The 15,788-nt window shown below is 36.9% G+C and overlaps 1 protein-coding gene across 2 annotated transcripts in view; it reads left to right on the forward strand.

The window, feature by feature from the left end:
• The window catches only part of PGAP1 (post-GPI attachment to proteins inositol deacylase 1), a 91,421-nt gene that overhangs the window by 21,255 nt on the left and 54,378 nt on the right, over window positions 1–15,788 (forward strand). For both annotated transcript variants that reach the window (XR_007154999.1, XM_047872345.1), the window contains exons 4-6: window positions 8,612–8,783; window positions 12,033–12,190; window positions 15,131–15,183. Coding sequence is in view for 1 of the 2 variants with exons in the window: in XM_047872345.1 (XP_047728301.1) it covers window positions 8,612–8,783; window positions 12,033–12,190; window positions 15,131–15,183 (383 nt within the window). In the remaining variant the exon portion in view is untranslated. The remainder of the gene's footprint in view (window positions 1–8,611; window positions 8,784–12,032; window positions 12,191–15,130; window positions 15,184–15,788) is intronic.

The raw sequence follows: 15,788 nt of genomic DNA on the forward strand, positions 1-15,788 counted from the left end.
GAAAGGGTAACAAACTATGAGAGACTCTTAATGATAGAGAACAAACTGGGTTGGTAGAGGGAGGTCAGTGGGAGATGGGCTAGATGAGTGATGGGTACTAAGGAGATCACTTGTTTTGATGAGGACTAAGTGTTGTATATAAGTGATGAATCACTGAATTCTACTCCTGAATCCAATATTGTACTGTATGTTAACTAAAATTTAAATTAAAAATATAATAAAATAAAATCTAGCTTGTCTGATGTAAGTATAGCTACAGTGTCTTTCTTTTGACTTCCTTTGCATGATAAATATTTCTACATCCCCTCACTTTCAATCTGTGGGTGTCTTTTGGTCTAAAATGAGTCTCTTGTAGGCAGCATATAGCTGGGTCTTAGGTTTTTATCCATTCTGATACCCTCTATCTTTTGATTGAAGTGTTCAATCCACTTACATTCAGAGTAACTATTGATATGTATTTAGTGCCATTTTATTACTTGTTTTGTTGTGACTTCTGGAGATTTTCTCTTCCTTCTTTGTCACTCTTGGTCTTTCCTTCCCACTCAAAGAATCCCTTTTAATATTTCTTGCAGCGCTGAGTTAGTGGTCATGGACTCCTTTAGTTTTTATTTGGGCAATCCTTTGTCTCCTGTTGTGAATGATAGCCTCGCTGGGTAGAGTATTCTTGGCTACAGATTTTTCCCATTCAGCACATTGAATAAATTATACCACTCCCATCTGGCCTGCCAAGTTTCTGTGGAGAGGTCTGCAGCTAGCTTTATGGGTTTTCCCTTGTAAAGTTAGGGACTTCTTCTGTCTTGCTGCTTTTAGGACTTTTTCTTTATCACTATTTTTGCAAATTTAACTACAGTATGTCTTGATGTTTGCCTGATTTTAATGGGAGTTCCCTGTGCCTCCTGGATTTGGATGTGTGTTTCCTTCCCCAGATTAGGGAAGTCTTCAGCTATATTTCCTCAAATAAATCTTCTCCTTTCTCTCTCTCTCTCTCTCTCTCTCTCTCTCCCTCTCCCTCTCTCCCTCCCTCCCTCCCTCTCCCTCTCTCTCTCTCCTTCTGGAACTCCTATGATACAAATGTTACTACATTTAATGGAGTAATGGAGTTCCCTAAGTCTATTCTTGTGATCCATAATTCTTTCTCTCTTTTGTTTAGCTTCATTATTTTCCGTTATTCTGTCTTCTATATCACTTATTCATTCCCCTGCTTCTATTCTTGTGGATTAGTATTATCCAGTCTGTTTCAAATTTCAGTTATTGCCGTTTTCACTTCTGATTTTTTTTTTAATTCTTTTATCTTAGCAGCCAGGGGCAGTCTGATGTCTTCTATGCTTTTCTCAAGCCAGTGAATGTCCTTATGATCATTACTTTAAGGTCTCCACCAGGCATACTACTTATGTCTGTTTTGATTAGAACTCTGACCATGCGATCTTTTCTTGTTCTTTCCTTTGGTATGATTTCCTCCATCTTGGCATTTTGTCTAAGTCTCGGTCTTCTCTGTGTTGGAAAAGCCTGTTGTTTTTCCTGCTCGTGAGAGTAATGGCTTTATGGGGGAGAGGTCATTTAGTGTCCAGGGCCTGGCGCTTCAGGGAATGTTTCTGGTGTGTGCTGCCTGCATACTGCTGCTGTGTTTTGGCTGCTCTATCCTTCAGGCCAGTGGTCTACAGAGGCTCTCCTTGCTTGCAGTGGGCAGTTTTTGGACCTTGGCCAGAGTGTGGTAAGTTTTAACTAGGTGTGTTCTGATCTGTTTATTGAATCAGACCTGATACTACTTCCACAAGTACACTGAAGGCTTGCAGAACTCTCTGGTTGGTAGACCTCATATGTGTCGGGTTTTTGCTGATCTTTGGGGAATGGGCCCACTCTGCTGGTACTGGGCGGGTGTTGGTGTAAGCAGGTTAGGCAGCCAGTGTTGGTGCTGTGCTGTTTACTATAGGTGGCTCTGTGCTTATGCTAAGTGAGGGGAGGGAAAGGGAAATGGTACCAGCCAGCTCCTTTGTCCCTGTAGACCCCTCTCCTGCGCTTGCTGTGCTCTCAGGGAAGCACTCTCAAGGACAAACAATTTCCCCTTGTTTTTCCCAGGTGTTTTTCATGCTGTCTGCCTCGGGTTGCTTGCCTGCCTAGACAAGCGCAGTGCACTTTGGGCTCTATCCCAGCCAAGCCTGCTGACTTTTGAAACATCAGACTTCAGGGATGTGCTGTGGCAGGGGCCTGTGCTGGTCTTTTGAGGTAGAGTTTCACTGTGCTGGGATAGGTACAGGTTTGACTTAGAAGGGCAGTTGTGCACAGAGCACAGGGATATGGGATTAGGAGCAAAGCAGGCTAAACAGCCAGTGTCCGATTTAGCTGCCCTTAGCAGGTGTCTCTGTGCCTATATGAGGGGCAGGGGAAGGAAATGGCACCTGCCAGCTGTTTTGTCCCCAGAGAGGCATCTCTCTGAATGCCCCCTCCCACAGATGCACTCCTAGAAGAACGAATAGTTTCTCCCCCTGTGCCTTAAGTGATCTGTAGATCGTGTCTTCTACCCTGGGGTTGTTTGCCTTCTTTCCAGGTTTATGGCAGTGCTTTCAGAGGTCTCTCCCAGCCAAGCCTGCAGACCTTTAAAACTCTGGTCTTTGAGCCCTGCTAACTTGCAAAACTCATGAAAATCAGCCCCTCTCGTTTTCTCAGCCAGTGGCTCCAGTGTTCTCCTTGTGTGTATCCCTGTATGCTCCACCCTCTCTTGCCTTGCTCCAGGACCAGGGCTCCCTTCTCTCTGTAGCACCAGCGATTGCTTTCTCCCCCAAACCATGTTTCTGTACTTCCTATCTTTCTTCCTTCCTCGATGTGGCCTCATTTCTCCCTCTATTGTGCAGTTTGTTCTGTCAGTCCTCAGGTCGATTTCTTGGGTATTCGGAATGATTTGATAGTTATCTATTTGTATTTGAGGGATCTCAAATCTAGTATCTAGTTTGTATTTGAGGGACGAGACAAGCTTAAGGTCCTCCTACTATGCTGTCATCTTAGCTCCCCCACTAGCTATGTTCTCTTTAAATGCAAAAGGAACATTTACAAAAAATTTCATATGCTAGACCATGAAATAAGTCAACGTAAATTTCAAAGGATTCAAATCATACAGGGTATATTTTCTGAACATAGCAGAATTAAATTTAAAATTAACAAAAACATATCTGGAAAATCAGCAAATATTTAGAGATTACTTCTAGACAACTCAGGTCAAAAAGAAACTAACAGGTGAAATTTGAAGATGTTTTGAACCTAATTAAAATGAAAACACATCAGAATTTATAAAATTAAAGTAGTGGTTAGAAGAAATACTGTAGTCTTAAATGCTTATGTTAGAAAAGAACAAGGTTTAAAAACAGTGATCCAACCTTTCAACTTAAACTATAGAAAGAACAAAGTAAAACTCAAAGTAAAAGGAAGGAAACAATAGGGAGTAGAAATCAAGGAAACAGAAAATAGACAAAGGGGGAAAAATTATACCAATGGCTCATTCTTCTAAGAGATCTAAGAATTGATAAGCCCTTATCTAGACTGATGAAAAAAAAGAATACAAATTAACAATACTGGGAATGAAAGAAGGGACATCTCTACAGAGCCTACAGATAGTAAGAAGCTATTAACGGATTATTATGAACAACATTACACCAATAAATTTGACAACTTGGTTAAAATTCTCAAATCTCTTGAAACAAATTACAAAACAGACACAAGAGAAAGAATCTCTGACTAGCCCTATATGTTTAACATTTTTTATATTTGTAACTAAAAATCTTACTGCCAAGAAAACCCTAGAGTTAAATGACTTCAGTGGTAAAATCCATGACACATTTAAGAAAGAAATAATCCCATCTCATACAAGCTGAGAAAATAGAGGAAGAGATAATACTTATAGTTCATTTTAAGAAACATGCAAACCTTATCAATATCAGACATTAATATTGTTTGGAAAAAAAATAGTATTCCTCATGAACATAGATGTAAGATTCTCAACAAAAAATTAGGCTATCAAATCCAGCAATATTTTAAAGTATAATATGACTAGATAGGATTTATCCCAAGAATGGAAAGTTGGTTTAATATTTAAGTATCAGTGTAATTCATCGTAGGATCATCTTAATAGATGAAGAAAATCATTTGGTTACATTCAGTACCCACTCATGATTTAAGGAAAACCCACAAAATTCAGTGCATTAGGAACAGATGCAAACTTTCTCAACCCAAGGAAATTAAGTATTATGCATTACAGGAGGAAACAAGCTATTAGGTTAAGAACTATTTCTGTATCTGATAAAGGTGTTTATTGGATGAGATAAGTGAGATGTGATCACAAGATGATACAAATATACAGAAACATTTAAAGGAATTTACAGAGAATTATAATTCATGAGTGAATTTAACAATTTCTCAGGGCAAATGGTCAGTATTCAAAAATCACTGAACAAATGGAAGGGGAAATTTTAAAGTGCATTTTCAATAATATCAAAATACAATTCTTATGGATAAATTTAATGAGAGCTATACAATATCTGTACACTGCAAACTGTAAAACTTGCTGAGGGAAAGGAATCCAAATAAATGAACCAACTTTAAGGATTAGAAGACTTAAAATTAAGAGATAAATTCTCTCCAAATTAAGCAGTAGAGTTAATGCAATACAAATGAAAATACCAGGAGGTGTTTTTGTAAAAATTTACAAACTTATGTGGAAATGCAAAGTACCCAAAAAAGCCAAACTGTCTTGAAAAAGAACAATGTTGGAGAACTTGCACTGCCTAATTTGAAGACTTAACTATATAGCTATAGTAAAATTCAAGCAGTATGATATTCTTATGCATCTTGAGAATGAAATTTAGACTTCATGATTCTTTGCGTTAGCCAGCATTTTAAAGTTACTTCAATAGCAAGTGTTTTTTAAACTTAAATCTGTACTGGATAATATAGGAGGAGACAAGCGAAATTAGGTGCAGGACCTTTTAAGTATTTGATATATATTGGGTAAGATAAATATGTTTTTACAGAATGAGATTTATCTCCATAAATGTCATTCACAATAAATAAGTGTATCTTTAATGTGTTATGCTAGGTAGTTTTTCCCTTCTGTATTTTTGTTTTCATATTTTCCCTAATGACTACATATTAAATTTATAATAGAGCTAATAAACTCGCTTTTAAATTGAGGCTTTTAGAACATAAGATTTGTTTTACAACCAGGTACTGTAGGAGTTCGAGACAACTGAATTTTGTTGAATGGACAGGATTTGAGTGTGAGAAAGTGAGAGGACGTTACACATGGAGGAAACCTCATTTATTCAGCACCTGAATCTACATGCAGTTATAGCAGTGAATAAAACAGAAATCCAAGCCCTCATGGGCCTTATGTTCTAGTCAGGAGAGGCAGATAATAAACATAAATAATAAAAATATATACTATCTTACAGAGTGATAAATGCCAAGAAGTAAAATAAAACAGGAAAGGGACATAGGGAGCAAAGGGTAGAGGACTACAATTACAAATAAGGGTCCCCAGCAAAGATCTCTATTGAGAAGCAGACAGTTTATTATAAATTAGAGGGCATGAGGGTATTTAGGAGGAAAGTATTTCAGATAGAGGAAACAAGTAAAATATATGAGGCCAGCACATGTGAGCTGTATTAGAAGAAAAACAGGGAGGCTGGTATGGCTGGAGTAGATAGAATAAGTTAATAAAGGAAAATTTGGCAGGGGGAGACAAATGATAGAGCCTTGTAGGCAATTTTAAGAATATTACCTTTTATTTGAAATGATAGGGAAAGACACTGCTGAGATTTTTGAGCAAAGGAGTGACATGTCCTGATTTAGGTTTTAATGATACTATTCTGTGGATGGTTTCAAGGATAAATGAAGGGATGTGAGAGAAGTAAAGAGACTAGTTAGGGGCTCATTGCAGTAATTCAGGCATGAATAATGGTGGCTTAAATCAAGTTGGTAACATTGGAGGTGATAAGAAATAGATTGGTATAAATCTTTTCAACGTTTTTTTTGTTTTGTTTTTTTTTTTGGGACAGAGAGAGACAGAGCATGAATGGGGGAGGGGCAGAGAGAGAGGGAGACACAGAATCGGAAACAGGCTCCAGGCTCCGAGCCATCAGCCCAGAGCCTGACGCGGGGCTCGAACTCACGGACCGCGAGATCGTGACCTGGCTGAAGTCGGACGCTTAACCGACTGCGCCACCCAGGCGCCCCGAGATTGGTATAAATCTTAAAGGAAACAAGATTTGCTGGCAGATCAGATATGGAGAGGCAGTGTGAAACAAAAAGAGTTGAGAATGACCCAGAGTTTTTGGCTGAACAACTAGAAGGATTGAAATGCCGTTATCTAAGATTGGGGAAAATGTAAGAAGAATATATTTGGAGGAGATTAATAATTTAGTTTTAGACAGGTTTGATTTAAGATGCATGTTAGATATCCCAAGTATAGTTAGGATGCGATTGGATTTTAAGTTCAAGAGAAAGAGGTCCAGTCTGGAGATAATAACTTGAGGCTTGCCAGTATATGGATGCATTTAAAGCCATGAGATTGGATGAGATCACTATGGAGTCAAGATATGAAAGAAGAGACCTAAGGACTGAGGCCTGAGTCACTACCTTATTGAGATGGGGGGTGGGGTGCCTGGGTTGGTTAAGCATCTGACTTTAGCTCAGGTAATGATCTGTTCATGAGTTCAAGTCCTGTGCTGGGCTCTGTGCTGACAGCTAGGAGTCTGGAGCCTGCTTTGGATTCTGTGTCTCCCTCTCTCTGCCCCTTTCCTGCTCACACTCTGTCTCTGTTTCTCTCTCAAAAATAAAGTAAACATTAAAAAAAAAAAAAAAAGACATGGGGGAGATGAGAAGGAAACAGCAGGAGACTAAAAAGAAGTAGCCAGTGAGGCAAGAGGAGAACCAGGATAATATGTTGTCAAGGAATCCGAACAAATCATTTCAAAGAGGAAGAAGTGATCTATGTCAAATTCTGTTGATAGTTCATATAAGATGAGGATTGAAAATTGGCCATTAGATTCCTTGGTGACTTGATAATTTTGGAGGAGTGTTGAAGTGAAAGTGTGATTGGAGTGGGTGTAAGAGTGTATGGAAGTTGAGAAATTGGAGACAGCAAGTACTGTATAGGCAGTTGATTTTAGTGAGTTACACTATAGAGATGTAGAGAAAGATGTGCTCACTAAGGGTAAAGTTGGTGTCAAAAGAGTAGTTTTTATTTTTTAAGGGAGAATAATATATTTTTATACTAGCAAGAATGATCTGGTAGAGAGCGAGAAACAACAGTGCAAGAAAAAAGTGAGTAGAATTGCTGGAGTGATGTACTTGAGAAGGCAGAAGGGGATGGGTTTCAGAGCACAAATGGAGAGTTTGGCTTTTTTTTTAAGATCAGCTCTGTGTTGGGAATCACCAAGACCATCCCCAGGCTTGATAATTGTCCAGAAGGATTCATAGGATTCAGCATGTACTTGTACTCATGGTTATGATTTATTACAATGAAAGGATACAAAGCAAAATGAATAAAGAAAAGGTGCATGGGGTGAAGTCCAGAGGAAGCCAGGTACAAGCCTCCAAATGTCCTTAAAGGGGAGTTACACTGGATCCATTTAATTCATACAGCAATGAATTGTGATGTGTGAAGTGTTGTCTGTGAGAGAAGCTCATGAGAAGTTCAGTGCCCATAGTATTTACTGGGGGCTGGTCATGTAGAGACCCTGTGCCTAGCATGTACTAAAATCCCAACCAGAAGGACAGCAGGTATGCAGTATAAACTGTATTATTTGCAAAACAGTTTCAGCATAGTGAGCCATTCTTCCATTTAGGAAATATGGGAAAATCCAGGAATCTAAGGTTCCAGACTGTATCCCAGAGCCAACTTATATGCAGTCCATTATAAGGATAACAGTCTCAGGCTTACTATGTTAATTCTTTTCTGTAAAAAGCCCAATTTATTCATAGTTATGAGAGAAGGCATAGATGAAGGATTAGTGTGGAGAGTGATAAGCAAAAGTTTGGCAGTGAAACTAAGGATACTATATGGAGACAAAAGATTTTTGAAAAAGCAATGCTTATTTTAAAAATAAAATATGTAATTGTCAGTGAGTAAATATTTTGGAATGCTGGTTTCTTTTTCAACCCAGGTGCACAATAGAGAAGTAACTTGATAAGATGTATCAATATGATGAGGTATCATATTGTTATGGCAACCATAATTGTTCTGAATTTTTGTGATGTTTTCAGTTTCAAATAAATGATCTGACTTCTATGCTATAAAATCTAATATTTTGGAATAAACCAAATATAATTACACCTTTTACATCCAATGTAACAAATGGTAAGACATGATATGGTAGACGAAGAGTTCTGATTTTGGTTCAGAAAACCAAAGCATAGCCATTAAAAATATTAGGCAGGATCCAAAATGGTAGCATATACCAATTATAAGTAAATGAAAATATATTTCTGTATCTTATGCAAGTTTATGTAAGTAGTTTAATTTTCTTTTTTTCTATAAAATTGCTCATATAGAGAGGTAAATATTTGGAATTTTTGTTATGATAAGCCTTCATTATGCCTTGGTGATTTTTTTTTTTCATAGGGTCAAGAATTTGCTCCAAAAAGTGTGGCAATAATTGGCCACTCTATGGGTGGCCTTGTTGCAAGAGCATTGCTTACATTGAAAAATTTTAAACAAGATCTGATAAATCTTCTTATTACACAAGCTACACCTCATGTTGCTCCTGTGTTGCCATTGGATCGTTTCATAACAGGTAAGTACTATTAGATAAACACTAACTGACCTCCTCATTATTGTTTAGGATTAAACAAATCCTTGCTCCTACTTTCTTTAGAGTGTGCTGTAGATTTATCCATGTGTGAAGCAGCTCAGTTTCAAATTAACACCTCCATTTCTGAGCATCTTTCTTTGTGACTTTCAGCTTAGGCTAATAATTGGAATTTTTGTTTTCTCTGTCAGTAGCATCTTACTGTGGAGAACATGTATCTTATAATCCCTAGACACTTGGGCTTCAGTTTAGTTACTCTTGGAGATGACTCTTTGTCTCTTAAAGTATGTTTGTTAAACTTCCTGTGTTTTGTTAATGCTTACAGTATTCTATTCAAAATAAGCTTATATTTTAAGTAAAACAGTAGAAATGCCTTGTTTTAAAATAAATAGGTCACCATGTAAATTTTAAATAAATTTTTAAACAAATTTAGAATTTGTGATAGAATTCCTAATACTTATTACTATACTTTGCTATATTTTGGGTGTTGTATTAAGGACTTCACATGATGTATTATTATTTCACTTGAGACTTAGGGCAGTCCTGTGAGATAGGTACCATTATTATCTGCATGTTCAAAGAAAAGTCTAGTATTGGGGTGCCTGGGTGGCTCAGTTGGTTGAGAATCTGACTCTTGATTTCGGCTAAGGTCATGATCTCACAGTCAGATCGAGCCCTGTGTCCAGCTCTGTGCTGGGCATGGGGCCTGCTTGGGATTCTCTCTCTCCCTTTCTCTACCTCTCCCCCACTCATGCTTTCTCTCTCAAGGTAAATAAATAAATATTTTTTAAAAAAGTGTTATCTTCACTGTTTATTGAAATGTTATATGACAGAAGAAAGTCTTTGAAAAAGAATTCTTTTTCCTGAGCAGTAAATTTACACCACTTCTTACCTTATCGAAATTTGCATTATCTTAATTGTGATAAAAATGAGAAATATACCTTAGTGACTCCAAACCAAAGTACCCATTTTAACATAACATTGCCAAGGGGTAATTTATTTGCTGGAATATCTGGTGCAACAGTACCTACAGTGAAGTTTAATTTTTTCCCTTATTACATTTAAAACTTTGCTTGTAGAAATCTTTCAGTATAAATTTTTAGTTTTAATGAAGTTGCTTAAATTTGCTTTATTAATTCTTATAATTACAAATGACCTATAGGTTTAGAAAAAAATTCAAAGGCATTGACTAGTCATAATACTTGTCATCACAATTGAGACCTTTTTTATTACATTTTATGTCGATGAGCCATGTATGTTAAGTTAGAGTTACTCAGAATACATCTTAAAAAACTCTTTGAGGAAAGAGCTTTCAAAAGAGTCCAATTTTACTGTTTTTGAAGGCTACTGATGGTCTGTCTCTGAAAGGTTCAGGCTGAAAGTAATTCTTAATGTTAGGTGCCTTTCCAGTAATTAGTAACCCTCTTTCTTATTTATTCTGTATTTATTTCATATTTCATTAAGCCAAAATTAGAATGAACAAACAAAAGTTCTAGGGGTGGCGGATTTTTTAGGAGGTTTTTAGGAGACCCATATGACCTCCAGAAGTGCATTCCCTGTTTATACTTGATGGAAATACTGCCCTTCAATAGGGGAATGGAAGCTGTGCACTGGGCTCTGCACTTTAGGGGTCCCTGCCCTGGCACTGCCATTCACCACAAGGCGAGGAGTATATAGGCCAAGCAGCTTGGCCTATATTTGCAGCTGTGCCTTTACTTTTGGACCATGATCCAGGTAACCCCGCCTCCAGACTTTTCCATGGCCTGTGTGGGCCTCTTACCTGGATCTGTTCTGAGGGCAGGTATATAAACTTGAGTTGTGGCTAAGGGATGGCTCTGCATGAGGTACAAATAGAGCTTGGGTATCCTTCATCCTTGTAATGCAGGATGAAATTGAGATGGGAAGAGAGGCTAGTACAGTGATGGATTAGAGATCTGCTCTTCCTGTGCTGTCATCATCTAGTCTCCATCTCTGAGATGTCCTAGAACTTGTTATTTGAACTTGGTCTTCCAGGTTATTTGGAAGATGTATATTTGTCAAGATAGGCAGAGATAATTGATTTAACAGTTTGTTAGCTGAAATTTTTACTGTTAAATATTTAGACATATATTTAGACATATAGCATGTGTTCCTTGGTCCTCTTGTCCTAGGACCTGCAGATGTTAGGAATGGGTCTGCTTAGTCATATTCTAATTAAATATTGCTGAGATCTTTAATGGGAGAAGTTTGCTGTTCCAAAATGTTTGAAGCCCTCAATAGGATCAAATGCCAGGGTAAAAACACATTAAGTTCTGATAATCAGAAAGGAAAGGAGAACTCCCCTGCCCTGGCCTCAAATCTTTGACACTGTATTGTTTTCATCTTCCATAGATAAAGTGGAAAAATTGCAGATTCTTCCCTTTGAGCTACTTGTTACTTACACTAAATGAGTTATTTTTTTTGTTTGTTTTAAGTTTATTTATTTTGAGAGAGAGGAGAGGGAAAGAGGACACACAAGTAGGGAGTAGGGGAGGGGCAGAGAGAGAGAGAGAGACAGAGAGAGAATCCCAAGCAGGCTCTACCTTGTCAGCACGGACCCCAATGTGAGCCTCAATCTCACAAACTGTGAGATCATGACCTGAGCCAAAATTAAGAGTCACACACTCAACCAACTAAGCCACCCAGGAGCACCCTGAGTAGAACCTTCTTAACCCTTAGAGTTTTCCATAGCAGCATCGAGTCTCAAGACTAAAATGATTGTTGTTGTCCTGATTGTATTTTAATCACTTAAATAGTACTTTGTATAGTGGTAACTGGCCACAGTAGAGAGCTGCTAAGCTCTCATACTGCCATGATTAGGAAGATCTACCATTTTTTTTAGCATAGTGAACTTTATCTTTGGTAGAATTTTAGGGGTTTCTCCTTATTACACTGTGTGGCTTATGGTCTAGCAGCATCTTTGTGGGATGTAGAGACCTGTTTTGTGTATGGACTTGACAAAACTAATGAAGTTTGAATATCTTTTTTCTTTACTGAGACCTTTAGTAACTCTTAGTATTTGTACTCTGATTTAATGGGAAAATAGACCATGTATAAAGATACTGACTACTCAAAAATGAGAAATGTGAATAACATTGTTTGTAGGCAATTCAGTATGGCTTAAACAGAAATTCAGTTTAGTATTAGTATCATAGATACTTTATTGTTTCAGGGAATGACTACTAATTTTTAATATGTGTCTTTATTTCCTACCAGATTTTTATATGACTGTAAACAACTATTGGATTCTAAATGCTAGACACATAAATTTAACCACACTTTCTGTAGCTGGAGGATTCCGGGATTACCAAGTTCGTTCAGGACTGACTTTTCTTCCAAAATTAAGCCATCATACCAGTGCCTTATCTGTTGTGGTAATCTTTTTTTAAGATTCTACTGAAATAGTAACAGGATGGATACTATGGGGTATGAAAGGAAAAATATATACTTGCTTGAAAATGACTACTGAGTTGGTGTAGTGCTATGTGTGTGTGGGTGTGTGTGTGCACGTTTGTGTGTGAGAGACAGAATATGAAAGAATGAATATGCTGGGAAGGCAGAGGCATAGTGCTTATGTCCACAGAAAGTGAAAAGGATCTTAGAAAGCTTGTGAAAATTACTTATTTATGAAGGTGACTCGTAAGAATAATTGTTTCTTGTTCAAAATAAGTATCTACTCATTGATGAGTTTTAACCATAAGAATTTGTGGACTGAAGTCCAAGGGCCCCTTGTTACATCTGAGTGGTGTGCTATTTATAATGGAAGTCGAATATCAAGCATATCACATACTTATGAGTGTTGAACTTGAATAAAGGTTTACCAATTTTATTATTTTTATTATTTTTTTTAACGTTTATTTTTGAGAGAGAGAGACAGTGTGAGTAGGGGAGGGGCAGAGAGAGAGGGAAACACAGAATCTGAAACAGAATCCAGGCTCTCAGCTGTCAGCACAGAGCCTTATGCGGGGCCTGAACCCATGAACTGTGAGATCATGACCTGAACTGAAGTCAGATGCATAACTGACTGAGCCACTCAGGCGCTCTAAGGTTTACCAATTTTAAAATTAAAAAAGTAGCTTTGATAGTATAACAGAACCCTGATTGATTAATTTGCTAATTATTCTCCCCTGCTAGGACATCAAGTATTTGGTCTTTAACTGAGATACATAGCCTCTGTAAATTGAGTTCAAGTTTTCTTTTAGGATTTATATAATTTCTTATATTTTTTACCTTGAAATCTTCAGTTATCATCTTAACTTTTTAACTCTACACAGTGTGTAGATATTATATGTAGTATGTATACATGTGTATACTACACATCATTTCCAAACATAACTTAATTTCTTTTTTTAAATAATTTTTTTAAGTTTATTTATTTTGAGAGAGTGAGAGAGTACACTCGGGGCTGGGGCAGAGAGAGGGAGAGAGAATCCCAATTAACCTCAGTGCTGTTAGTGTAGAGCCCAATGCAGGGCTCAAACTCATGAACCTTGAATTCATGATCTGAGCTAAAATCAAGAGTCAGACACCTAATCGACTGAGCCACCTAGGTGCCCCATATAACTTATTTCTTAAAAAATCCATAGAGTTCTTTTTGCTTTTTAAGAGATTGTGCTTTGTTTCATGGTTGTTCTCTTTGTACATAACTCCCTTGCTCAGTTCATCTATTGCCCCACCTTAGGTTACTATTCGTTTATTGAACAAGTATTACTGAATACTTGCCACACATAAAACAAAAATTATTAAGCCATTCTGCAGTTACCCACCATTTTCTTATTACTGGAGGAGTTGTGATATAACCATATAATAGCTTTGCAACTAAATTGGAAAATCTCTCAGACCTCATTATTAGTATGAATCTTGTTATTTGGTGTTGAATATTTTGGGCAGATATTTGCTTGAAGTCCTCAAAACATGAAATATCAACTCTTTAGTAAAACACAAATATATATATAATTGGATGTCTTATTTCCTAGACTTGGTTGGGGCATGATGCTCTATTGGTGTCCTTTCCTCCAGCTTATCTTTTAAAGAACTTTGGTTTCTTTAAGGGGTGTGTGTGTGTGTGTGTGTGTGTGTGTGTGTGTGTGTGTGTCCGTGTCCCTCTTTTCTGATGTGTTTGATAATTTGTTGTTTGAGGAGCTTGTAATTCTGTATCTCTGATGAAAATATTTTATCTCTTAATGGAATTTTCTCAAAGCTGGTTATTGTCAGAATTTTATTTAGTATTTTAGCCCCTAAATAGTTTATAGTATTTTATATATCTGCATGTATGTTTACTTTAAAAAACAATTATTAAGAAGTAACAATTTTTTAATGATTATCTCAAGAATAGTTAATTGACATTTACATCCATTGGAACTAGAAAAATTAAGTTAGAGACCTCGATTGTATTAGTAAAGTAGGCTGAAATGCTGTGATATACACTCACACAGAACTGGCACTTAAACACTATACAAGTTTACATTTTACTCCTATAACTGCCCTAAATATGTATTTAAGTTGGTGGATGGTTTTTGAAGGAGTCCCATTAAGGGACCCAGGCTGACAGTAAACAGTCCTTTCTTGAATGCAAAGAGAGACACTGTGAAAAATAATAATCAGATTTACTTAATGTTTCCCCATTGTATGTAAGATGCTATTCACAGGGAAGGAAGTCATTACCTGGTATGAAAAGGAGTCTAGTTCTTGAAGGGGGTACTGTGCCATTGTCAGGAAGTTTTCTTCAAATAGTTATATTTTTTAGGAGCCTTTTCCTATTCTGTCTCTAACTAGTAATACATATCCTAATCTAGGGATTTTTTTCAAAATAAGTAACCTTGGGCCCTACTTGTAAGAGTCTGATTTAATAGTTTTGGAATTGTGGTCAGGCATGTTAATTTTGAAAAATCTCCCCAGGTCTGGGTATTTCTTAAGCACACCTGATTAAAAAGTAACATCTTAGACTTTATCAAAGAATAGTCAGAACTAAAACTACTAAAATAATTGTGATTTATTAAAGAATCATAAACAGCCTCTTAATAGAGTAATAGAGTTAGACATTAAACTTCAGTAAGGAATCTGTGGATACTTAAATAATTTTTTAAAGGGTAATTTAAGCTTGACTAAGGAGTAATGACAATGATTTTATGCAGGGACTACCTTAATATTTTTGGATCACCTTTTATAATCATCATTTAAATATGTCTATGCATCATAAAGTAGTGAAACTAATGTTACATGTTTCTAAATATTAGCTTCTGGGAATTTCAAACCTTTTGGAGAATAACAAATGTGCTTTTCTTAAGTTGGATTTTTTTTTCCTGTCCTTTTAGAGTTCAGCAGTGCCTAAGACCTGGGTCTCAACAGACCACCTCTCCATTGTGTGGTAAGTTAATATAACTATTTTGGTGATTTGTGGTGCTCCTTTTTTCTCATCAGTGCATTGATTTATCCACAAATAATGATATGGGAGAAAGATTGACTAAAGTACCTAGAACTCTAACCTTGGTTTTTGTCTCAGTATGACCAAGGTTCCTTTGGCAGCCTGTAAAATCATTTCTTGAAGAACCAATAGCATCAGTCTCAAGCTAGACTCAAATATCAAAATTTTCGAGTTTGTCATAGTTTAGCAAAATTAAAGGTATTTGCGATAAGACCACTGAGCTCTTGGCCAGTCACCAAACTCAGGAACTTGATTAATGTAGCATTGACTATTCTAGAATAGTACATGGAAAGCCAAGTAGGAGTTAGATTTATCCTTTATATAAATAGATTACGAGTAAGAAATATGTAGACCCTAGTTATCTTCTCTCTATATGATTTGGCTTAAAGTTTCTTTTTTCACTTTCCTCTGGCTGTGTAGTCTATGGTGTCTGAAAGAAGCACAACAGTTTAGGCATAGAAAGATGGGGCAGATATTGTCTATAGCTGGGGTAGACAAGGAGACTTAGGGAAAACAGAAGGACCCTGATAGTTCCACTGTCAAACATC

Source organism: Prionailurus viverrinus, chromosome C1 (assembly GCF_022837055.1).
Source record: "Prionailurus viverrinus isolate Anna chromosome C1, UM_Priviv_1.0, whole genome shotgun sequence".
Taxonomy (NCBI): Eukaryota; Metazoa; Chordata; class Mammalia; order Carnivora; family Felidae; genus Prionailurus; species Prionailurus viverrinus.